Source organism: Geotrypetes seraphini, chromosome 3 (genome assembly GCF_902459505.1).
Source record: "Geotrypetes seraphini chromosome 3, aGeoSer1.1, whole genome shotgun sequence".
NCBI lineage: Eukaryota > Metazoa > Chordata > Amphibia > Gymnophiona > Dermophiidae > Geotrypetes > Geotrypetes seraphini.
Genome location: NC_047086.1, coordinates 220,253,503 through 220,270,114, shown reverse-complemented (window position 1 = coordinate 220,270,114; position 16,612 = coordinate 220,253,503). Strand labels below are relative to the sequence as shown.

The following is a 16,612-nucleotide window of genomic DNA, read 5'->3' as shown; positions in this document are numbered from 1 at the left end:
CAAATTTTGGTACATTTGCTACAAAACACTATATAGTTTAATACCAACCTATATCCTTAATCATTTTACTTTTGTAAATAGAAGATGCTTTGCTTGAGAATTTAGATTTTTTGCATTTCCCTTAGTAAAAGGTTGTCTATACAAGAGATTTTTTAACAGAATTATGGCTTATCAGGCTGCTCTTTAGGAAAAGAGTTTTAGTAAGATGAGCTTCAATTCCAACTCTTATTTAAATTTAGGAAATTGTTATAAATGTATCTTTTTAAGAAAAACTTTTAAATAGCTGAATTGTAATATCTCTGTGTATGCGCAGTTTTCTTTTCTTTTTGTAAACCACACAGAACAGCGAGGTTGTTGCAGAATACAAGTGTACTGTTATCTTGTTTATTTATGAGGTCAAATAACCCAGTTATGTGGCTCACTGTACCTGTTTAGAGAATGGGGAACACTACATTGCTATCTGTATAGTGTGCTTCTCCCTTTGTAGTAGCTCTCTTCTCAAGGGTTGTAAGAATTCCATATTTCTTATCAGTTAATCCAAGACTTCTCAGCATTATCAAATACCTCTTTCCTTCTCTACCCAGGAAAACAAAAGTAACACTTAGCATATATACTCGAATATAAGTCGATCCAAATGTAAGTCAAGACCCGAATATAAGTCGGGCGGCTTAATATTTAAGTGCCCTGCCAAGATCTGCACCCAGTGCCCCCTTCTTTCCCCTGTCAGGCTCTGCACCCAGTGCCCTCCCTGCCAGGCACTGCACACAGCCCCCTTCCCTCCCAGGGCTCTCCCACCCTGTCCTCCCTCCCTTCCCTGTCCATTATACCTCCTCTGCTGCTGAAATCCTGGTTGTCCACAGTGTAGCAGGCAGGAGTGAGCTTTCTGTGCTCCAGCCCCATTGCTAAACCAGCTGGTTGCTGCCGCAAGTTCTGGCTTCAGTTGCTGAGCAGTATCCAGCAGGAGCGCACTTTGGCGCTGTTGCTCAGCGCTAAGCGGCTTCCTGAATGGCTCCTGTGAATTCTCAAATATGCAGGAGCCATTCAGGAAGCTGCTCAGCACCAAGCAGCAGCGCCAAAGCACGCTCCTACTCGGTACTGCTTAGCGGCTGAAGCTGGAACTCGTGGCAGTGACCGACCAGATTAGCAGTGGGGCAGAAGCATGGGAAGCTCACCCTGCCCGCTACACCTTTGGACCACCAAGGAGTCCAGCGGCAGAGGAGGTGCAATGGACAGGGCAGGGAGAGGGGACAGGATGCAGAGCCTGGTGGCCCGGCAGAGGCCTACAATAAGTCTGAGAGGGGGGTGGTTGGGCGCTGGCTCAAATATAAACCAGGACCCCCCATTTTTGGGCTAATTTTTGGCCCAAAAATCCCAGTTTATATTCAAGTATATACAGTACACAGTACCAATGAAGTTCATTCTCTCTTCACATGCTCTGGGAAAAAAAATGGAGGATCACCTCCTATTCTGAGACTTTCTTTTTATACATTAAAGAGATGGCATCAAGAAGACTGGGTGTAATGAAGCTGGTGAATATTTACCTGGCAGGACCTCCAGTCAGTGTTGCATCAATCACATGCTCATTGTTAATACGGAACATGTAAATGCCTCGATTCTAAAAAACAACAAAAATAAGGTAACTGCAATGATTTTAACATAAGAAATATGCTCAGAGCCAGAAAACAAAGGGAATAAAAAAATAAAATCATCATCATACCTTGGCCCAGATCACCTCATAGTAACAAGCTGATTATAAATGTGAGAGCCAATTTATTACCTAACCAGTTTGTTAGGTGGTTCCCCTCTGTGTTATTCTAGCTAAAATATATCCTAGTCATCACTTGTATAAGAGATAGCTTGTGGATATTGCTTCTTATCCATAGCGAGTTTTGCCTTCCTTTTTTGGTCCTCTACTCTTCTGGGTGGATGAACATACACATTCCCATGAACACCAAAGGCATTCTGCCCCCCCCCCCCAATTTATTTACTCAAGCTCTCAACCTTGTACTGTACAATATTAAGCACCTATCGTTTTCTATCTTACAGGTTATTTTGAATGCCATTTGACAACTCTTTCCAGGAAACAAGTATTGTTCACATATTTCTTCAGGACCTCTCTGTCTAGCTTCATATCTTGACCCCCTTGTGATCGAATTTGCTTCTACAGAAAAATGCACCTTTCTGCATTTTATGGTCTGCTAACCCTGATAATTTATTCAGGTTATTATACCTCCTTTTTTTCCAGCAAGCAGAACAGATTGAATCCTTACACATGGGTGATGTCATCCCAATGAAGCCCAGGTGCAGATGCTGCCCAGCGCCCTACAACTTTAAGATGCTTTTGGCAGCAGCTCCTGCGTGCATACGTGAGTGCCTTCCCATCTGACGTGCAAGCATGGGACCATCAGTCTCATTTTTTTTCCGCAGAGCTGAAAGGACACATCTGAGTGATCACCTTATCAGTGCTTCTTAATTTAATTTTGTGCCTTCCTGAGCCTGTGGGGTGGCCTCCAACCCCCTTGTCTTGAAAAGCATTGGTATCAGTGCCACCATGTGCACAGCTTCCCTCGACATCAGGGGGAAGAAACTCATTCAAGGCCGAGGCAGAAGCATGCATCTTAGTGGCTGACCCTGAGGCCTGAACATACTTTCAGATGGCCGAGACAGGCACAGATTCAATTTCAGGCATCTCATTAAGACTATTTTGCTGAGTTTAATATGGACCAATCCTGGGAGACCACAGCTGAACTACCTCTCGGAGGATGGGTCATATAGCATATCCTTGGGATCCTTTCTCTACCTAAGAGGAGGAAATCTCCACCTGAACCCCTCTCATTTACCCATTTTGCTAAGGAAATGGCAGATGCTTTTCCTTTAAGTTTTACTCAGAGAGTTAACCAAGCTCTTCCAGGTCCTAGAATCTCGTTGTGAACCGCCTAGAACTTTTTTGGTATGGCGGTATATAAGAATAAAATTATTATTATTATTATTCTCTTCCCAGAGATGCTGTGATAGTTCCGCTGCACAAGATTCTCAGGGATGCACAGATGAAGAATTGGAAGACCCCTCTCTCTGAACAAGTGGCACTAAAGAAGGTGGATACTATGTATTGTATCAAAAAGGCTCCCAGATTTGAGAAGGACTAGTTGCCACACCACTTCTTGGTGGTCAAATCCACTCTCAAAGGGGCTAAGAATGCCATATACCATGCCTCAGTGCCTCCCGATAGAAGGGCTCAGACTCTAAACTCTTTTGGGGAGAAAGGTTTACCAGGCATCGCTAGTCTCTTGGATCCAGGACTACTAGCTCTACATGAGCATCTACTTGCAGTCCTGGTATGTAGTGCACTAGATTCTTCTGATAGGAGAAGGCTGCTCAGCTTTGCCAGCTGGCCCTAAAGCAGAAGGTGTTTTGGAATTATTTGGCGAATAAGGGTTATTCCGATATAAAGGGATCAGAGGGCCGAATATTCAGTAAAGAAGCTTAAAAAATGACACATGCACATTTAAACTGGATCCTAAAATGGATTGGAGAGCCAATGAAGCTTTCTCAACAGAGGGGAGACATGATCGTACTTTCCCTTTCCAAGGATGAGCTTGGCTGATGTATTCTGTATTAGCTGGAGTCTTCTTAAACTACTCTGTTTGATACCCTAAATAAACATAATTACAATAATCCAACTGGGCAAGCACAATAGGACAGTACCAACACTGAAAAATGGTCTTGATGAAATAATGAACTAACTTTTCTCAGCATACGCAGATTAAAACACACTTTTTTACCAAAGAATTTCTCTGTTCATGAAATGTGAGTGATGAGTCTAGGATAATACCCAGAACTCTGGAAGAGATAATCTATCTGTAATGAAATACCTGTTTTTAGTGTGACAGAGACAGGGAGATTTTCCAAATCTTTGCCCAACCCCAAAGTAGTTTAGTTTTGGCAGCGTTCAATTCATTTGAATGAACAACACCCACATTTGAAGTTTAGAAATGCAACATGTCTATACTTGAAACTAAATTACTGAGATCGGGATCGACTTCAGTAAAATAAAAATATCATCTTCGTAGGTGAATATAGTCTCTACAGATGTGAGACAAAAGTTTTTCAATGAGGTCATGTAAATATTAAAAAAGAATCGGCGACAAAGGGGAACCCTGTGGTACTTCACAGCTCAGTTTCCATGAAGAGGATGTTTCACCCTCTGAATATACCTTGTAGGATCGCAGTGATAGGCATTTACTAACTCAATTCAGAACTACTTGATTTAAGCCAATATCTGATAACATACAGATCAAGATATCATGAGGGACAACATTGAACATCGGCTGACAAATCACATTGCAGGAGTACTGCATATTTATTTTTGCGTCTGTAAATTTTGAATCTTTGAAATTAGTGACACTAAGAGGGTTTCTTGTACTAAAATTTGGTTCTGAACCCATGTTGGAATGGTAACAAAATGGACAATTTCTCTAAATAGTTGGAAAGTTGGCTAGAACGGTATCTGAAGTTTTTCAGTTTTTGTAATACAAGATAACCAATTTCCTGAAGAAGCTCTTCTAAATGTTGCAGAGCGAAACGGAGATCGCTCTGTCGCACCCATTAAGCTGGCGATAAACATCCCAAACAAAGTATAATCTTTTAGGGTTAAGGGTTTTCTTTAACAGATATTTGAATTTCAAAAAATTATACACTGGCACAAAAAAAATAATGATATAAAAAGAATCGCAAAAAATATTAAGTCAAAAAATAAGGAGGTTTTTTGACCAGTGAAAGCCCGCTACCAGCTGACTTACCAAAGACAAGTTCTAACAATCAGCAGCTGCATGGCACTTGAGGTCCTTTTTCTTCTGCTAAGAAAATATGGTACTAGTTTAAAAGAATATTAATTCAAAAGAATATGACCACAGGGTTCTATAGAAATCCATATCCAGTAGGGCTATTGGTCTATGACATATCATTTGAAGGATAGTATGTAGAAATAATAGATTCCATCATTTTTGTCAGTAAGGGTATAGTGATTGGACGGTAATGGGAGGGAACTGAAGGGTCCAAATCGGTACTTTTCAATAGAGGCAGCCATATCCTTTCGTGTGAATGTCACTGTTTCCCAGGCCCTGAAAAAAGAAAAGACTGCCCCAGCAGGCCATTGGTCCTTTATGCTAGCCAATAGGAGAAGCTAGCCAGCCGCTCCTGCCTCTTCGTGCTGCACAGCATGCCTCGTGGCACAAGGACATTCCTGAGGCACAGAATTTGCACAATTGGCATGGATTTGGGGTAAAACAGCCCAAGGACTCCATCCCAACCAATTTTGAGGCAAAAGAAGATTTGGAGCTGCAGAAAACTTTTGGAATAAAGATTACTAAAAATCTAAGATGGCTACAGTCGGGATTTTGGTGCCTAAAATCGCTAAAAAAAACCAACCCTATGAAATAAAAAATGGTGAATTTAGGATTTTTTGAGGAGGGGGAACACAGAGAAACATGGAGAAACTCTTAAAAACTGTATTTTCAGACCCCCCCCCATAATTTTTTTTTCAAGATGACGCCAGGCTAGACACTATGGTTCCTCTCACCATCTTTTTGCCTTTTTCATTTGTTTTGTACTTTTTACTTTCTACAGATAAGATACAGATAAGAGTAGAGGTAAGGTTATAGGGATAGGATTAGAGGTAATTTGTAAAATTAGTCAGAGACCACTGTTCGGGCAGTGGGCCTGATGGGCCGCCGCGAGAGCGGACCGCTGGGAGAGATGGACCTCTGGTCTGCCTCAGCGGAGGCAACTTCTTATGTTCTTATTTTTTTAATTAGTCACTCTTATTTTGTTTTCTTTTTATTTTGACTATTTAGCCTGTTCTTTGTTTGCTTTAAGTTTTATTGTTAGTCCTCCTGCCTGACTGTTAACGGCAGAAAACCTCCAACTGCCTACCTATTCTTACTGGAGCTTCCACCGATTCCCTGGTTCATGAAGAGTGTGACATTGTTTGTCTCTGCTTGGGCTCTGTTTTTTGCTGGATTTGTTGAGTGCTGGCCCTGCTTTGTGCCAGTGTTTCCAGTTTGGTGCTAGCTGTCTCCTCCTCCGTGCTGGCAGATGTCTTCGGGCCTTTTGGCTGTTGCCCAGCAGACTGAACTTTTGGCTCCTCGGCAGCTACTGGCTGTTTCTTCTTCACGCTGGCCAGGACTGGATCGTGGAGGCTGCTGTTTACTGCTTGCAATTTGACAACATCAGAGCTCCGTGGTTAGGTGTGTGGGCGGTGTCCGGGATCGAGGGGACCGGTTTCCAACTTATAACCTGAACGTCAGTTGAGTTCCTGAGGAGGAGTGCTGATCGTTAAACCAATCTTAATGGAAGACCATCAAATGAGGAATACTTGAAGTGACTTTAAACTGACTATTTTTATTTATATCTATTTTAATATCACTTTTGTTTTTGTTATGTTGTTAAGCCTGAGTGGCATCTGCTTCGGCCTGTCTCAGTGCAGTCGCTGAGATACTGCTGAAGAAGGGTCTGCTGTCAGCATTTTTGCCTTGCCATAAGGATCCCATTCCTATATGCTTCCCTCTATATGTATCCTCGTAATATTTATTTATTGTTTTATTATTTTTTCTTTTCTTTTCTGCATAATCCTACCATTTACTTCTTTGGCACTTAGCTTAAACTGCAATCCCAATTTGGGACAGACAGAAAAATTATTTGTGCTTTTTAATATTCTATTAATTTTCAATGCTAAAAATTTTATCTTCTTCCTTGTTGTAACCGCATTGAACCGAAAGGTATATAGTGGTATATAAATAAACTGTTATGTTATGTTCACTTTGCAGGCTGTAACAGCCTTTCTCACTGTAACCTGTGCTGGCAATGTGCTGCAGCCTGCCTCAGATCTTTACAGTAGCTGGAAAGGTGAAGAAATCACTGCCTCATGTTGAAAGTCCTCTGCAATATTGATCTTCAGGCTGCCAGTCAGACACAACATCCAACTGAACCCCCATTCCCATGAACTAACAGATGCGAAAACAAGAAAAGGGGAGGTGATGAAATCAGCCAGAACCCTGCAAGACACCACTGGGCCTCCTATGGAAGACTTACAACCTTCGCTCAAACCACTGCTAAGCAGTAGGTAAGGGAAGGTAAGCAGGATCAGCCCTGAGCTTCAAAAATACTTGTGCAAGCTGGCTAACAGGTCCCACAAGGGATTACCTGTCAGTTGCAGACCTCAGTCTGTTTCTTCTCCACACAGGCAGAGCTAACTGTGAAAATGATAAGCTCTAAGCACTGAAACTGCTGAAAATTAACTGAAAAACAGAACAAAATAAATAAAAAGGAGAGCAGAACAGAAACTCTCATTCAGACTTGCATGAAATAAAGGAAAAAAAAAAACTGTAGGTGACAGTAGAGCTCCTAGTGAAGTAAGAGGTTTACAGAAAAAATCCGGAGTGCATTCCTTCTGCAAGGCTTGCGATGAGGGGGAAATTACCTGCTTATCCAGAATATATAGTAATGTAGTAGATGATGGCAGATAAAGGACCCAAATGGTCCATCTAGTCTGCCCAATCTGATTCAATCTAAAAATTTGTTGTTTTTTTTTTTCTTTTTCTTCTTAGCTATTTCTGGGCAAGAATCCAAAGCTCTGGAAAATATATTAATACAAGGAGGAGAGTAACTTTTAGTGTATGCCTTTTGGTTTGCCTTGCTTTCTATCTCTGAACTAAACTAAACTAAAACTTAGATTTATAGACAAGGTCATCTTCATATAATCCAGCTCAACTCAGTTTACACCAATTAAAAAATATAGAAAAGAACATATGTTTACAATTTAGAGAATAACCATGTTTTTAAATTTTTGTGAAAAAGTTTAAATGAACCTAATTCTCTTAACCTTAGAGGAATATCATTCTTTGCTTCTTTTAACTTGTCATTCTTCCTGTAAATATTAAATGATTCTATTGTAAAGGACACAAAAGTTTTTCTGACAAGATAGTTGCCTTGTGATCTCTCAAGAAAAGCAGGGACCCCACAGGTTGAAGCACAAATTCAGAGATTTATCATTCTACACTGCGATATTCTCACCTGTTCTTCGTAGATCTTTTCCCTGCGGTTAGCCACTTCATTGCGAATGATGGTACCAATGTACTCTATAACCATAGTGTGCTTTTCAATGTCCTTGGAGGCATAAAGTCCCAGCCCCTGGATGCGGGATCGTGCTAAGTAAACATTGTTCTTCCATTCAGTCTTCAGCCGCCGGTACTGAGAGGATTTGGAGTGAACAAACTGCTTACTGTATGGTGTGTTGGTTTCACCTGTGAAGGTACTCTGGTATGCCTTGGACATGCTGGTGCTGTTCAAAGTGTGAGGCCTGCAAGAGATGGTACTATATTTAAAAGAATTATTAGTGCAAAAAAGATGAAGTAGCAGCTAATGCAGGACTGCTTAAGCAGCATTAAAAACAAAACAAAAACCAACAAAACCAGCATAGAAAAGCAGAACTTATTTATATTAAGAATAATCCTGTATGCAGAAGACAACATAAGCCTAGCTGTGGAATTAAATTACTGGAAGATTAGGTTTATACCTTTGATAATCTTCTTTCTATCTGTCCCATACGTTAGGTCAGGGGTAAGGAACTCCGGTCCTCGAGAGCCGTATTCCAGTTGGGTTTTCAGGATTTCCTCAATGAATATGCATGAGATCTATTTGCATGCACTGCTTTCAATGCATATTCACTGGGGAAATCCTGAAAACCCAACTGGCATAAGGCTCTCGAGGACCGGAGTTCCCTACTCCTGCGTTAGGTGTTCAATTCCAACCCGCAATCCAGGAGTTGCAGAAATCCACAAACTTTTCTGAGCACATGCTCTACCCCCTTAGCCTGAGAGCTAGCAAACATATCCACTTAAGTCTCAAAGTCAAGCAACATACTGGACAAATCCATGACAAGAGGATACAGGGGAAGATCCCCAGCAACATTAGTAATTCTTGAACTGGATTGCTCTGCAAAATATTAACAAGCGATAAACAGGCATAAAGGCAAATCAGAAACACTGAGGAACAATGTAGAACTAACCTGCTGTGTGCAACGAGCACCCCGAGAAAGGCCTTCAGTAATGCATACTCACACAAAACTCCTCACAGGATCTGTCAACTGTCTGGAAAGCATTCAAGCCTGTAAAGAGAATCATCAAGGCAGAAAGAAGCAGGCTACTCCAAACAACTGAGTGTACACAGAGAAGGCGGGTCCTATGGAATCCTACAGGGACTAACAGAAAGAAGATTATCGAAGGTATAAACTTAATCTTCCATTCTGTTATGTCCTTCCAGATTCCATATGCTAGGTAACATACCAAAGCAATGGTAACATCTAGGGAGGGACAGAAGAGACAGCCTTCAAACCGAGGTCCCAAAAAGCGGCATCAGAATTAGCCACCACATCCATTTGGTAATAACTGGGTAAAAGTATGAAGAGAGGGCCAAGTAGCCACTCTGCAAAGTTCATAAGGATGAATTGCGCGAGACTCCACTCACGACACAGCAACACTTCCAGTCAAGTGGGTGAAACGGCTGCTGCTTGCTGCAGGTGATGGAAGCCACGGAAATGGCCATTTGAATGCATTGAGCGATCGAAACCTTGGCTGTTGGCTGACCATGGCGAGGCGCAGCAGTCAGGATAAATAGGCGATCAGCCAGCTGGAAAAATTAATCCTGTCCAAACAGTGGAGCAAGACTCCCCTGACAGTTAACTTGTGCAAGATCCGATCCTTTCGCTCTGAGCCTGCAAAGGGAAACACAAACAAACTTCCTGTTTGACATGGAAGGCAGAAACCACTTTCAGTAGAAAGGAAGGAAGGTACAGTATGAATAAAACTCCCACCTCCGGAAAATTGATTAAGGACGCCCTGTACGAAAGAGCCTGAAGCCCCAAAAAACGCTGTGCTGAGACAACGGCGGCCAAAAAGACAGTCTTGACTGTCAGATCCAGAAGAGAATCTTCCTTCAGTGGCTTGAATGGGCCTCTCCAAGGCCCTGCAGAATGATGTTAAGATTCCATGAAGGGAAAAGAAAATGCAAGGGAGTTCGCAAACGAAGTGCTCCTCCCAGAAACCTGGACACAGCGGGATGAGCAGTAAGTAAACTAGCATCTCTGAACACTCTAAAACATGAAAGGCCTGCAACCTGAACTGTAAGAGAGGCCATTGCTAAACCTGTTTCTAGACCTGTCTGAAGAAAAACCAGAACCAGAACCAAAACAAAAAGGGAGCCCTCTCAGGCTCCATATGATTCTTAGCACACTACTTTTCAAAAGCCTTCCAGGCTTTGGCATAGGACGGGTATCGGATGTCATCGAGCGCAAAAAAAAACTGAGATCACTACATCCGAAAAACCATGCTTCCTCCATGCACCGTCCCCTGACTGAGAAGATATAATAATAATAATAATAATAACAGTTTTATTTATATCCCGTCATACCTTTTCAGTTCAAGACGGTATATAACAAGAACAAGAGATGCTGTAAGGACAATGAGGTTACATTAGATTTGGGAAGGAGTGTAAGACAGTTGAGTGAACGGGGTGGTAGGGTAGGAAGAAGAAGCGTATTAGAAGAGGTAAGAGATGAGCGGAATAGAAGGATCAGATAAATTTGTCGAATAAGTGGGTTTTTAGTGATTTTCTGAATGAATGGTATGATGAAGAGTGGGCTGGAGTCTCTCACCCCACAGAAGATGGACGAGATACGCATACCATGAGCGCTAAGGCCAGTCTGAAGCTGCTAGAATCACCAGGCCAGGATGCATTTCTATTTGGAAGAGGACCCAACCAACCAGAGATCACGGAGGGAATATCATATAAGAGCTTGTGAGCCGCCAGGGCCAAACCAAGGCATCCAGCCCTAGCTTCCTCGTTATTTGTCGACCGACAAAGTGCCCAGCTTTCAAGTTCTCTGTCGAAGCTCTCTGGGGCTGACCCCAGCTCTGTATGATCAGATGGAATGCCTCCTATGTCCTGGGTCCAGAACTTTCAGCCGAGAAAGTCTGCTTGAACACTGCCGACTCAGGCCACATGAGCCGCCGAGAGAAAATGTGCTTTTGCCCAGTGGAATGCAGATGATCTTTCTGGCCCAAGAGAAAGAGCACTAGAGCTCCCTCATAATGTACATACGCCACCACTGTGGCATTGTCAGAGAAACCTGCTTCGCTTGTCCTTTCAGAAGGGCTGAAGTGCCAACAAAATTGCTCGAAGCTCAGACGATTGGTCAACTAACATTAAGGACTAGGAGTCCACTGCCCCTAAATTGAATGGGTCCCTAAGTAAGCCTGGAGAGACAGCAGCTATCACTGTGTACTCTGTTGTCATTCGGAAAAAAGGAATTCGCAAGAAGCAGGTGACTGACTTTAGATTCGGAATGGGTCTCCAATCCTCCGAGCCTTTATGGTACGATGAAGTATAAGGAGTATTCGTCTAAGCACCAATTTGTGTTCTGAAACTGGTAACAGCATCCCAATGTCTAAGAGGCAATGCATAGAATCGCGAACCTTTGACTCCGTTCCGTTGACTTGCCGGAGTCCAGAAACCAAGCCGTAGGCAGGTAAAGGAGGACTAACTAGTGTCTGATGAAAGTTGAGTCCACTCCTAACAAAACTGAGAAGTCAGCCTTCGATAAGGAAGCCACGCCCGACCCCTGGCGTCATCGGAGCTTTTTAGGCATAAGATGGGTGCATTGGCAGGAGACAGAAGATTCATAATATCTGCAAGGCAACTACTGCACAGGAACCTGAGGACACCTGGAATTGGAACCGCTGTTAACGCGGGCATAGCCCTGGGAATGTCTCTGGGAGGAAAAACCTGTGTATCCCTAATAATACCTGCAGGAGGAACGAAGAGTACTACGAACCCCTACCGACATCCAGTGAAACTTGTTCAAAGGGAGCGAATTAGGGCGGCGCTCAGCAACACCTGTGTAGAGGTCATCTAGACCTATACCAACAAGGAGCTGGCCCTTGAAAAGACTTCCGCTTAAGGTGATCCTTCAGGCAGCGTCCCCAGTCCAAAGACAGATCCAAAATGTCTGGCGCACAAACACTGCAACAGCAGAGAATGTACTAAGAACTCAACTACTGAGATCATAAAGGGCACCCAGCATCTAATCCACACCAACCATCACCAGCTGAGGTCAAACATGCACCTCCACAGAGGACGCATTGCGCAGGCCAGAATGACAGTCATGCACCACAAAGGAAGTGGCCACCACTGCTTGGCTACCTGAAGATACCGCTAGAAAAGAATATTTTGTATCCTGCAATCCTGAGAGTCCTTAAACCTCACTCCCCCATTAGTAGGGAGGGCTGCCCGCTGGATAATCTGTGTCACAGCGGAATCTACCTCAGGCTGTTCAAAAACCTGCCGAAAATCAGGATCCAGGTGATAAACATAGAAACATGATGGCAGATTTTTTTTTTTTAATTTATAAATTTAAAAGTTTACAATATCAAAAGATACCAAGGATAAAGGTTATTTACATCAAATTTTACTATCATATACAAACACAAACATTCCTTTTCAAGCCTACAATAAATGGAGAGGCATACATTAATCCAACTAACAAAATAAAGGTAACTAAGAATTGGTTTAGATTCATAAAGAATCTTGACCATTCCATACTATTTGGGAATCAAATCCACCTATATTCTCAGTAGTGAGTCATTAATAAGCATTAAAGAAAAATATCATTTCTGTTCTCGAGATATTAGAAATTGTTGCAATTGAATTGGATTCCAAAATACATATTCTATGTCTTGTAATTTAACAAGACATTTACATGGAAATTTTAAATAGAACGATGCCTCAAGAGCTAAAACTCTTGCTCTTAATTTCAAAAAATATTTCCTTCTTAATTGCGTAGCTCTTGAGACATCAGAGAAAATTCTGACTAAATCTCCACAAAATTTTGTCAGCCTGTTTTTAAAGTAAAGTTTCATGATTAACATTTTGTCTATCTCACTCATGCATGTTAATACCATGGTGGACCTACTCTGAATAACATCCTGAGTATCTTCCAAAAACTCTGTCAGATTAATTTCACTATGATGGCAGATAAAGGCCAAATGGCCCATGTAGTCTGCCCATCCGCAGTAACTCTTATCTCTTTCTCTCTCAGAGATCCCATGTGCCTATCCTAGGCCTTTTTGAATCTAGATATAGTCTGTCTCCACCACCTCTTCAGGGAGCTGTTCCCTGCATCTACCACCCTTTCTGTAAAAAAAAGTATTTCCTTAGATTACTCCGGAGCCTATCACCTCTTAATTTCATCCTATGCCCTCTCATTGCAGAGTTTCCTTTCAAATGAAAGAGACTCAACTCATGCGCATTTACATTACGTAGGTATTAAATGTCTCTATCATATCTCCCCTCTCCCACCTTTCCTCCAAAGTATACAGATTGAGATCTTTAAGTTTGTCCCCGTATGCCTTATGATGAAGACCACATACCATTTTCGTAGCCTTTCTTTGGACTAACTCCATCCTTTTTATATCTTTTTGAAGGTGTGGCTTCCAGAATTGTACACAATATTCTAAATGAGGTCTCACCAAAGTCTTATACAGAGGCATCAATACCTGCTTTTTCCTACTAGCCATACCTCTCCCTATGCAACCTAGCATCCTTCTAGCTTTTGCCGTCACCTTTTCAACCTGTTTATCCACCTTAAGATCATCACATACAATCACACCCAAGTCCCGCTCTTCTGTCGTGCACATAAGTTCTTCACTCCCTAATCTGTACCGTTCCCCCAGGTTTTTGCAGCCCAAATGCATGACCTTGCATTTCTTAGCATTAAATTTTAGCTGCCAAATTTCAGACCATTCTTCAAGCTTCACCAGGTCTATCTTCATGTTATTCACATCATCCGGCATGTCTACTCTATTGCAGATTTTCGTATCATCCGCAAAGAGGCAAATCTTAATCAACCCTTCAGCAATATCATTTATAAAAATGTTAAAAAGAACAGGCCCAAGAAAAGAACCTTGAGGCACACCACTGGTAACATCTCTTTCCTCAGAGATATCTCCATTGATCACTACCCTCTGTCGCCTTCCACTCAACCAGTTTTTGACCTAGCCCGAGGGCACTCAGTTTATTTATTAGACATCTGTGTGGAACAATGTCAAAGGCTTTGCTAAAATCTAAGTACACCACATCTAGTGCACATCCTCTATCCAATTCTCTGGTCACCCAGTCAAAGAAATTGATCAGATTTGTCTGACAAGACCTACCTCTAGTAAATCCATGTTGCCTCCGGTCCTGTAATCCACAGGATTACAGAAACTTGACCATTTTCTGTTTTAAAAGTGTTTCTATTAATTAGCTTACCACAGAAGTCCTTACCGGCCTGTAATTCTCTACTTCTTCTATAGCTTTAGATGGTTGGAAAGAGTTTTCTGGGGCATCACACTGTTCTGAATTGAAACCAGACCAAGGAGCCGTGGACTGAATTGAAAAAAGTGCACAGGAGAATGGTCCAGGACCAAAGCCTGAGAAATGAAAGGTGGATAATCCAAATGGAGCTCTTTCAGAACAGCATCCATAAAGAGATGGACAGAAGCCTGCTTAAAAATCTGCGAAGAAGGGTCAGCACCCAAATCTAGACGCTCAGGGCAGCTGAGGAGACCAGTCTCAGTAAAGGCATCAGCCAGAACCAAAATAAAGACAGTGGCAGGAGACAGAGGAATCATAATATCTGCATGGCAACTACTGCAATTGAGGTCTGGCAGAGTCAGATGAGAGGGCTCCTGAAAAGTAAACTTTGCCACAGGTGCAACAGACCTAAAAAGTCCTGATGCGCTTGTTGGCTGCGTCAAACGAGCGGGGTCTGAGGAATACACCTTTCAGAGGAGCTGAATAAAATCGGTGAAAAGGTCCACTCCACAACCATGGCAGGGCTCTGTTGAGCTACATGCACTGCACCAAAAGAGTCCCCAGACTTGGAACGCAGTGTTTTACGTCAAACTCCAGGACGGCCTCTGGGTGAGATTTTCTTCGGAAGGCATGGACCCAGGCTGGCTCCCCAGTCCAAGATTACTCAGAGGAGGCAAAGTCCAAAGTTCTTGCTCCCTCCCCTAGTGCACTATAGCACATGGTACACAGTCGCTGATCCGGCACAATCAATGTCCACATTCAAAAGATTAGGGACTGGAGAGTCCATCCCAAACAATTTTGTGTCAAATCGAGGGATTTTTGAGGCAGATATAAAAGTTAGAAAAAAAGATCAATTTTAAAATCCACGATGGCTGCCATCCCAAATTCACGCCAAAAAATGAAAATAAAAAATAGCGATTTGGGGTCTGGGGAGGCAGGGGACCCTCAGAAACTGTGAAAAACTACTTTAAAAATCATTTTATAAGCCACCCCCGAAGTTCCCATAGGAGATAATGGAGGTTTACTCACTCTTATGCAGTGTCAGACTGTCAGCAGCTTTAAACAGCATTAGAGTGGAGGAAAAGGATTTTCTGCCTCAAAAACAGCTTCAAATGGAACCAGACTTGAAATCTTCGGACTGCTAGCCGGCCAGACACAGACTATGACTTCCGCCCCCACAGATCCTCATCCACGCAGTTAGGGGCGGGAAAGGCAGCTTGCACCTTGAAACCCAGGTGGGTTTCACTCCAGACACTTACAACATGCGCTTGAACCCTGTGACAAGGTCACCGGCAAGCAAACTCCCAGGGGTAGGGACCCTGAGTCTAGAAATTTTGGCACACAGCAGGCTGGCTCCACAGATCCACCAGAGTTTCTCTCGGGACTGTGTCCTTTCCTCCGACAAGGGACCACCTGGAAGGGGTTTCAATGCACTGAAGCTATTGAGAAAATGAACTTTAAGCTAAAAAAAAGAAAAAGAAGCATAGCAACTGCAGAGACTTCTGCATGGATTGCTTGCAGAAATTGTAAATGGATATGTTTGCTAGCTCTCAGAATAAGTGGGTGCATTATGTGCTCAGAAAAGTTTGTGGATTTCTGCAACTCCCGGATTGTGGGTTGGGATTGAACACTTAGCATATGGAATCTGGAAGGGACATAACAGAATGTACAATTCTTACAATTTCAGAAGCTTCCCTCACTTTGGGCTAGATGCACTACAAATGGTTGTTAAGATCGTTTGGGTCACTGTGGGCTGATTTTTTGGCAGATTTCTAAACCGTGATCGATGTTCAAACAGCCACCCATTCAAATGAGTTTTGCAGAGGGCAGTCATAATCCCATCTGATTGCTCGCTTAGAAACTGGTTCTCACACATACGCAGAGCCTGTTTGGGGAAGCCCAATCAGCTGAGCGGCAGGGAAAGCCCCAAAACAACCTCCTGTCACTCAGCTGTTGGGGCTTTTTTCTTAATGGCACAGATGCTGAACATGTGTTATATCAATAGCTTCATTGTAATGGTACTTGTATGTAATACTGTGATGGGAGGGGATGGGATGGGAGGATTTTCTATTTAATAAGAATAGTTTAAATATTAGATGTATTACATAATATTCAAAATATTATAGAATATGAATTTGTAATGAAATGTTGTACTTAAAGTGTTATATGAGAGTTAATCAAGTGTGTATTTATAAGTTCATATGAT

The 16,612-nt window shown here is 42.4% G+C and overlaps 1 protein-coding gene across 1 annotated transcript in view; it reads right to left on the bottom strand.

Annotated features, from left to right (window-relative positions):
• The window catches only part of LOC117357250 (histone-lysine N-methyltransferase 2D-like), a 468,534-nt gene that overhangs the window by 12,154 nt on the left and 439,768 nt on the right, over positions 1-16,612 (bottom strand). Inside the window, 2 exon segments of the mRNA XM_033937621.1 lie at positions 1,542-1,615; positions 8,071-8,356. Of these exon segments, the coding sequence (XP_033793512.1) occupies positions 1,542-1,615; positions 8,071-8,356 (360 nt within the window).